At 39.8% G+C, this 9458-nt stretch overlaps 1 protein-coding gene across 1 annotated transcript; it reads left to right on the top strand.

Moving 5' to 3' along the window:
• Positions 1–613: 613 nt before the first annotated feature.
• On the top strand, positions 614–9458 carry ftr85 (finTRIM family, member 85). Its single transcript, XM_067384827.1, has 6 exons — positions 614–1038; positions 3258–3353; positions 3493–3726; positions 3812–3971; positions 7078–7137; positions 7232–9458. Exons 1-6 carry the CDS (start codon positions 697–699, stop codon positions 7762–7764), a joined length of 1425 nt encoding a protein of 474 aa, XP_067240928.1. The 5' UTR covers positions 614–696; the 3' UTR covers positions 7765–9458.

The raw sequence follows: 9458 nt of genomic DNA, 5'->3' as shown, positions 1-9458 counted from the left end.
ATTTCAGGATTTTTCTCCATATAGTGGACTTCAATGCAGCCCAAATGGTTGAAGGTCAAAATTACAGTTTACAGCGATCCCAGGTGAGAAAAAAGGGTCTTATCTAGAGAAACCATCGCTCATAGTGATAACATAACATAACATCTAGATAAGATAACATCTTGGATGACATGGGAGTGAGTAAATTATCAGGAAAATTAAATTTGAAAGTGAACTAATCCTTTAAACGGGTTAAAAAGTATAGGATGTATGAATGGATGGACACACATTACTTATCAAATGTCCACATCCCCTTTATTTGGAATAAATAGGCCTAGTGCAAACACAATCCAGAAAGCATCTTGTGAAACATAGTCATTACGCACTCATTCATCAGTGGACATGTACAGACATGCACTGGAACAACCACCATGATCCCTGGATCTTTCCAGAAGCTTTGCTTGTGTACTTGAAGCTGTGAATCAGTGCTTTATGAAGTAAATATTAAAATACAATTTTCAAAACAACAACAACATACCCTAATGAGTGAATAAAGCCTGTGACTCCTCTGAAACATGACCACAGTGACACATTACACAATGAACTCCTCCCATTACAACCCCATACAGTCACTAGTGGGAGGCACATTTAAGCGAACGCCATACTCTTCCCACAGAGCTGCTGTACACTCTGTGTCTTTTACTTTTACTGTAAGATATGGCAGAAGAAGACGCTGGTATTTTTGTCAACCAGGAGCAGTTCAGCTGTCCCATCTGTATGGATCTTCTGCGAGACCCCGTAACCATTCCCTGTGGACACAACTACTGTATGGAGTGCATTAAGAGCTTCTGGGAGCAGAAGAACCAGAGGAAATTGTGCAGCTGTCCAGAGTGTAGGCAAACTTTCTCTCCGAGACCTGCACTCAACAAAAACACACTGTTTGCTGAAGTTGTTGAGAAACTGAGACATACTGGAATCCGGTCCCACACCGTACCTGGAGTTAAGAAAGATGGTGAAGACATTGCAAAAGAAAAGCAGGACCTTGTCATGTTCTGTGAGGTGTGTCTGACTTCTCATCTGACTTTAAATGTGATGCTAAAACTTTTTAATAACTTATCCTAATAAGATTAACTTTTCTTTTAACTTTCATGAATAAGTCAGTAGTAAACTGATAAAGATCAGTATAGTTTATATAAATTGAGCCTCAAAAACAAGCTTAGCTTAGCTTAAAGAAAGATAACACAAGTATACATTTCAAGTAAACATTTTATAAAAATAAGTTTTAAATGATTAAACTTTCTATTTGAATATATTTTAATGTAATTTAATAAATTGAATTTATTCCTGTGATGCAAAGCTGAATTTTCAGCAACCATTACTCCAGTCTTCAGTGTCACATCATCCTTCGGAAATTATATATATATATATATATATATATATATATATATATATATATATATATATATATATATATATATATATATATATATATATCTTCTCTCTATATGACAATTTCAAATATTTATATTATTTTAACAAAACTGCTTCACTGCTTATTTTTTTCCTAATAATAATAATAAAAGAGTTTCATCCTTTTATTTAGTCTTTTTTCTTCATTATGATGGTCAATTAGCGTCGCACACCTGTAGGTCATAGATAGGTGCATAGGAAAAAAGTCTAGTAAAGTCAAAATATGAAAAAACAAGAAAATTGGGTAGTGTGCAGGATTTTCTTGTTTCTTCATTATGATAAAATTAGATCTTTTTAGTTTTGATGTTATGCTTTAAAATATATCAAAATGAATGTTAATCAGAAATTAAAAACATATTCATCACAGAAGAGGTTATTGTATATATAGAACCTTAAAGGGTTCTGTCAGGCGCTTTATATATGTAACCTTTTAGGGGATGCCATCTTGAGATAATTTTATGGATTTATATTAATTTTGTTTGAATTAATTTTTTTGGTCCCTTTATATTAAGTGGCCTTAACTACTATGTACTTACATTTAAATTAATCATTTGATACAATGCACTTATTGTGTACATACATGTTTTTACATTGTACAACAATGCATGTAATTACATCTGTAATTAATTTCTGTAATTACATTTATAATTACACTGTTGACCCATCCCTTACACCTTAACCCTACCCTTAAACCTACCCATACCACCAAAGCTTTCCCTAACCTTACCCGTATCCCACCTCAATAGCAGCAAAAGTGTTTTGCAATTCAATATGAACCCAGTAAGTACACTGTACTTATTTTTTTTTTTATTTAAGTACATAGTAGTTAAGGCCACTTAATATAAAGTGGGACCAAAAAAAAAAAAAAAAAAGCCTAAACATAAAAATATTACTATTAAACAAAATTCACTTTTATAAGGTGTTTGAACACAGATGTGTGACCAGTGTGTAAACAACCAGCCTATAATGGTAAAAATCCAGCCACTCCTTTTTTTATAATTCCCATAAATCATAAACAGTCTCTCCAGTGAGCTGTACACAGTCCGCCATGTTTATCTCCTCGTCTGAGAATTTACCAACAGCATTCAATTCAGAAATGTATTCTTATTAAAGCTACTAAAGTTATTCAATCAAGAGCAGTGTGCGATTTTCTGTTTTTTGTTTGTTGTTCTTATATTACTGTATATTACGCTGCTGTCACTTTAATTCACAGATCTAATATACACATGTGATTTCTTTCCCTGCTGTTTACATACACAGACATAACGGACTGTGTTTATGTGAACTTTGTTTGTTAATGACAAACCTTGTTTGTATTTGACAGTTTAAGTGCAATAAGACATGATAGAGAACTCAGTCTAATACTCACAGGACTTGCCGTCTGACAGGCAGCTTTCTGTGTGCTTGATTCGGATGTTTGCGCTCAGAAAACCAACTGATATGGTTTTAAAACACATGCAAATAATTAACTTTCATGATGACAAAGAACTGCAGTATCATGAGAGCATGACCATGATAGAGATGGTAATCAAATACACGGATATTTTAGTTTTTGGCAGAGTATCCGAGGCACAAGTTGTACAGGCTCCACCCTCTTCTGGAAAATGGGGCGGGGAATGGCAGGTCATTTGCATTTAAAGATACATGCATGAAAATAGCATGTTTTTCCTTGCACTCAAAAAGTGGGCATTTACAACATGGTATAATAAATGATCTGTAGGGTATTTTGAGCTGAAACTTAACTGAACCTCTTTTTCTAAGAGGGTATATGAATGTTTATTTATGTGTGTATCATCTCTGGTCTGCAGCAAGAGCTTAAACAATCACAGAGGAGATGCCAGCAGGTCATAAAGGAGCGCGAAACGGAGCTACAGGATCTGAGTCATGCCGTACTCTCCCTCAGGGTGCGTCCATTACTGCCAGGAGGATGTGGGAAGCGGGATGGTGTGGGTTATGAACTTATAAGTAAGAGACCCATTATGGGCAGAAAGGTTTTACAGTCTTGGACTCATCACTTCTCTGCTTCTGTATGTTGTCAAACAGAGCTCTGCCCAGGCAGCGGTGGAGGATACGGAGAAGATCTTCAGTGAACTAATTCAGTTGATTGAAGCTCTGTGTTTCGAGGTGACAGAGATGATCAAAGCGAAGGAGCAGAAGGAATTAGACGAGGCGCATGGATTTATGGAGAAACTAGAGCAGGAGATTGCAGAGTTCAAGAGGAGAGATGCTGAATATGACACGATTGCACGCCTTGATGATAAAACTCAGTTCCTCAAGGTAACATCAATGCTTTTGGGGCAGCTAAGTACTTGTCATCTGTGATTTTGGTCTAAGCTTTTATTTTTTTAATTATTACCCTCAGAGCTATGAAACACTGTGCAGTCTGCCAGAGTTGGTGACCTCTCCTGCAGTTCTAGTCAATCCAGACTTCTGCTTCGAGATGGTGTCAAGAAAACTCAAAGTTCTGAGTGAAGACATTAAAGATCTAGGCCAGAAAAAATTGGAGAAATTATCAAAAAAAGGTGAGTTGTCAAATTAATATGTTTGTAATAGCATACTATTCTTACTGTTCCTGTAGTATACAGTGTGCATAGAGTACTTGAATGATATACTACATTGGAGTAAGCGATTTCTGAGAAGTGCTTTTGAAAGTGGATCTGCCAGAGCAGCACAACACACTTATAGCCAATCAGCAGTAGGGGTTGTGTCTACTCATGATGGGGGAGAAGACAGTGTGATCAGCAGTAGGGGGTGTGTCCACTCATGATGGGGGAGGAGAGTGAGCCAATCAGTAGTAGGGGGTGTGTCCACTCATTATGGGGGAGGAGAGTGAGCCAATCAGTAGTAGGGGGTGTGTCCACTCATGATGGGGGAGGAGAGAGAGTGAGCCAATCAGCAGTAGGGGGTGTGTCCACTCATGATGGGGGAGGAAAGAGAGTGAGCCAATCAGCAGTAGGGGGTGTGTCCACTCATGATGGGGGAGGAGAGAGAGTGAGCCAATCAGTAGTAGGGGGTGTGTCCACTCATGATGGGGGAGGAGAGAGAGTGAGCCAATCAGCAGTAGGGGGTGTGTCCACTCATGATGGGGGAGGAGAGAGAGTGAGCCAATCAGAAGTAGGGGGTGTGTCCACTCATGATGGGGGAGGAAAGAGAGTGAGCCAATCAGCAGTAGGGGGTGTGTCCACTCATGATGGGGGAGGAAAGAGAGTGAGCCAATCAGCAGTAGGGGGTGTGTCCACTCATGATGGGGGAGGAAAGAGAGTGAGCCAATCAGCAGTAGGGGGTGTGTCCACTCATGATGGGGGAGGAAAGAGAGTGAGCCAATCAGCAGTAGGGGGTGTGACCACTCATGATGGAGGAGGAGAGAGAGTGAGCCAATCAGCAGTAGGGGGTGTGACCACTCATGGTGGGGGAGGAAAGAGAGTGAGCCAATCAGCAGTAGGGGGTGTGTCCACTCATGATGGGGGAGGAAAGAGAGTGAGCCAATCAGCAGTAGGGGGTGTGACCACTCATGGTGGGGGAGGAGAGAGAGTGAGCCAATCAGCAGTAGGGGGTGTGACCACTCATGGTGGGGGAGGAAAGAGAGTGAGCCAATCAGCAGTAGGGGGTGTGTCCACTCATGATGGGGGAGGAGAGAGAGTGAGCCAATCAGCAGTAGGGGGTGTGACCACTCATGGTGGGGGAGGAAAGAGAGTGAGCCAATCAGCAGTAGGGGGTGTGTCCACTCATGATGGGGGAGGAAAGAGAGTGAGCCAATCAGCAGTAGGGGGTGTGACCACTCATGGTGGGGGAGGAAAGAGAGTGAGCCAATCAGCAGTAGGGGGTGTGACCACTCATGGTGGGGGAGGAAAGAGAGTGAGCCAATCAGCAGTAGGGGGTGTGTCCACTCATGATGGAGGAGGAGAGAGAGTGAGCCAATCAGCAGTAGGGGGTGTGACCACTCATGGTGGGGGAGGAAAGAGAGTGAGCCAATCAGCAGTAGGGGGTGTGTCCACTCATGATGGGGGAGGAAAGAGAGTGAGCCAATCAGCAGTAGGGGGTGTGACCACTCATGGTGGGGGAGGAGAGAGAGTGAGCCAATCAGCAGTAGGGGGTGTGACCACTCATGGTGGGGGAGGAAAGAGAGTGAGCCAATCAGCAGTAGGGGGTGTGTCCACTCATGGTGGGGGAGGAAAGAGAGTGAGCCAATCAGCAGTAGGGGGTGTGACCACTCATGGTGGGGGAGGAGAGAGAGTGAGCCAATCAGCAGTAGGGGGTGTGACCACTCATGGTGGGGGAGGAAAGAGAGTGAGCCAATCAGCAGTAGGGGGTGTGTCCACTCATGATGGGGGAGGAGAGAGAGTGAGCCAATCAGTAGTAGGGGGTGTGTCCACTCATTATGGGGGAGGAGAGTGAGCCAATCAGTAGTAGGGGGTGTGTCCACTCATGATGGGGGAGGAGAGAGAGTGAGCCAATCAGTAGTAGGGGGTGCGTCCACTCATTATGGGGGAGAAGAGAGAGAGTGAGCCAATCAGCAGTAGGGGGCGTCTCCACTAATGATGGGGGAAGAGAGTGGAAAATAAAGGGCTATTATCAGGCAAGAGCTTTAGGACCCTCGTCAATATTAGAAAAGCTTTCCAGCGCTGGAGAGACCTAAGTGTGAAAGCCTGAAAACAGATGCCAAGGTTGCGGTTTTTTTCTGCTCCATATGTGAGTAACATTGGTTTTGCTGTTTCACATATCAAGATATGCTTTTTGTAATGTTAGCTTTAGTAACAGGATAGTTTTGAGTGTCATTGTTTGTCAGAAGCTGCTGTGCTGTTGGCGAATAACAAACAACTTCTGCTTGTATATACTCTTGTGTACTGTATATTCATTTTTTTTGTTCATTGTCGTTCGTTCGCTTGTCAACTTCAGTTGTATTTTTGGCAAAGCATCTGCTTTGGTTCAGCTATAATCAAGAGACATCCACTCTTGCACTGTGTGTTTGTTTATTTTGGGGGCGGGGCAATGAAGGAAGGGGTGTGTCTGTTTGGGTTGATTTTAAATATTGACAGTGTTTCTCAGAAATTGCTTACTGCATCTTTAACAAAACAGGCAGTTTACAACAAACAATCCCACAATGCACTGCACTTAACTTGATCTTACACAATGTCACGAAGTGAAATCTGATTTTATTCATTATTTGATAATACTGGCAAAAGTCTAATTTTCATTTTTATTTATTTTTTTTTTTTTTTTTTACTAAATAGCAATTTATTGTTTAAAAAAACTAACATAAAATAATTAATTTTGTTTTTATTTATTCATCTGTCTATTTGTTTGTTTAATGTTTTTTTTTTTTTTTACAATTGAAATAAAAACCATTGAATTTAACATTAAAAAGAAGAATAACATTTTTAATGAGTTGACAACTGAATGCTAAATGTGTTGAGGTCATGTGATGACAATATTGTATTGTTTGAAATGTTTATAAAGTGTGTTTCTCTTGCAATTGCTATAGCATAATTGTCAGTATCCAGTTCATACTGGATTCAGTAAATACATGCAAGTATTCCAAACACTATATTAAAAGAAGATGAAAAAAGTTGAAGTACAATAAGTATGAATGTTAAAAATGCATGCACTGATTATATTTTGTCTTGTTAGTGACAAACCTCAAGTTTATTCCCACCCCTGAACCCAAAGTCAGGGAGCAGTTTTTGGAATGTAAGTAACCGACACACACATGCAACAGAAATCAGTACAATCGACAACAAAGTAACTGACAAATTAATTCATGTCTTGCGTCTCTGGATTTCAGATTCGGGTCCCCTGACTCTAGACCTGAACACGGCTCACAGAAACCTCAGCGTTTGCTCAGAGAGTGGAGAGGTGACGTTCATCAAAACATCTCTGTCCGTTCCTGACCACCCAGAGAGGTTTGACAGCTATTACCAGGTCCTGTGCAGAGAAAGTGTGTCCGGCCGTTGTTACTTCGAGGTCGATTGGAGCGGGAAGGGTCCTGTGCACATCGCCGTGTCCTATGAGGACATCAGCAGGAAAGGAAAGAGCACCCAGTGTGCATTTGGACACAATGCCCAGTCCTGGAGTCTGGTGTTCTCTGAGGATACCTACTCATTCTGGCATGGTGGAAGGGAAACTAAGATTCCCAAAATGCAGTGGGCTCACAGGACTGGCGTTTATGTCGATTTCTCGGCCGGGATTTTGGCATTTTACAGCATCACAGACTCAATGAATCTCATCCACAGAATTTGTACTGTGTTTGCTCAGCCGCTCTATCCTGGCTTCAGGATTAACACTGGGTGCAGTCTGAGACTCTGTTATCCGCTTTAATGGCACAAAATGAGTTATTCAGTGCCTGAGCAGTTTTAGTTAGTGAAATGTTTTATACTCAGAATTGGTCCTCTGCATTTAACATATTCAGTTAGCGCACACACATTAGAAGTAGTGAAGTAGTGGGCAGCCATGTTTGCTGTGGCGCCCGGGGAGTGATTGGGGGTTAGGTGTTTTCCTGCCAGTATTGAGAATCGAACCCACAACCTTCGGGTTACCAGTCTGACTCTCTAACCATTAGGCCACAACATATATTATTAATACTTATTATTATAAGCTTAAAAAATAAAGTTTGCTTGTATTGTGAAATCCATTTCCATATACCCACGCTATATACAGGGATGGATCGAGAATGACATATAAATGACCAGCTTGCTGTCATGGCATTTCATAACTAATTTGCGTTTTGGCAAATTAGTGGCTAATTTGTAAAAAGATCTCATTTGTACATTTTTAAAGTCACCATGAAATCAAAATGGGCAATTTTTATTTATAATGGAATATTGCAGATTTATTATAAATAATTTATCCATGCACATTATATATATATATATAATTTATGTGCCCTCACAATCTTTAATCAAAATAACTTCTCCTCCCTCTTGCAGTGACATCTCTTCTCTGATGCACAAGGGTGGGACAACCTGTCATTGACCAATAGCAAACCACAACCATCTAATCAATTCCCCATGGACTAAATCAAGTCCCGCCCTACTTTTTTTTTTTTTTTTAATTCGAAAAGTTGTTTCATTCAGATATACAGTAGCCTACTGTGCAAAAGTCTTAGGCCACTACCAGCATTGTTGTTTTGGCAATGTTTTAATGACCTTTATTAAGATACAAACATGAAATATGTACACAAAATGTAAAAACAAAACAAAATGTCTTCTTTAAGCAAAAATCGGTATTTAGCGTGACCTCCTGGATTATTCTAGTTTCTCAAAGAAACTTTTCATCATAATTTGAAAGTTTTCTTGGCCTTTCAGTCCTTTTCCATTCCATTTAGGTTTAAGAGATCCAGTTCCTGCTATTGCTCAAGTGTAAATACTTGTCACTTTAGCCTATAGAAGTCGTTTTTTTTCTTTTCAACATCTAATGGTGGCCTAAGCCTTTTGCACACTACTACTGTACATCACAATATGGAAGAAAAGATTATTGCAACTTCTGTTCATTGCCGACTTTAAATTTGTTTCCATACGAATCACATCGTACAAATTCATACAAAATCGTCCTCATAAATTAGTTACATTTTCTCATGAGATCAGGTTGTAAATGTACACAAATGTTAGACTTAGTTGGGGGTGCTAACTTGAAATCTGTAAAAACATTTCTGGGACCTGGTATAGGTCAAATCCAACATCAACTTTTTTTGTTTTGTTTTTTGATATCTCTGTTAAAGTGTTTTTGTATTCATCTGCATTACTTTGACCCACTCATGGTCATATATATGGCGATAAATATCAGTTTCAGTCACATGAGAACAACCAGCACCTGGGGACAGAACTATTGGTTAAGTGACAAATATTCCTATATTTACAAAATGTATAACATGTTCTTGTTTTAGTTCTTTTGTAGCTGTTTGTAAATATATATTTGCATTTAGATATCAGTAAAATATAAAAAATCATTTTATATTTACAGTGTGGACCTGTTAAGAACAAAAAGCATACAATTTCATGAATTTATTTGGAAAA

Source organism: Chanodichthys erythropterus, chromosome 4 (assembly GCF_024489055.1).
Source record: "Chanodichthys erythropterus isolate Z2021 chromosome 4, ASM2448905v1, whole genome shotgun sequence".
Classification (NCBI taxonomy): domain Eukaryota; kingdom Metazoa; phylum Chordata; class Actinopteri; order Cypriniformes; family Xenocyprididae; genus Chanodichthys; species Chanodichthys erythropterus.
The sequence above is the reverse complement of the archived record's forward strand: the minus strand, read 5'-3'. Positions and strand labels throughout refer to the sequence as shown.

Coding starts and splice junctions, on each gene's coding strand:
- ftr85 (XM_067384827.1), top strand. CDS start 697: ATGGCAGAAGAAGACGCTGGTATTTTTGTCAACCAGGAGCAGTTCAGC. Junction 1,039..3,257: donor ACCTTGTCATGTTCTGTGAG/GTGTGTCTGACT, acceptor TCTGGTCTGCAG/CAAGAGCTTAAACAATCACA. Junction 3,727..3,811: donor ATAAAACTCAGTTCCTCAAG/GTAACATCAATG, acceptor TATTACCCTCAG/AGCTATGAAACACTGTGCAG.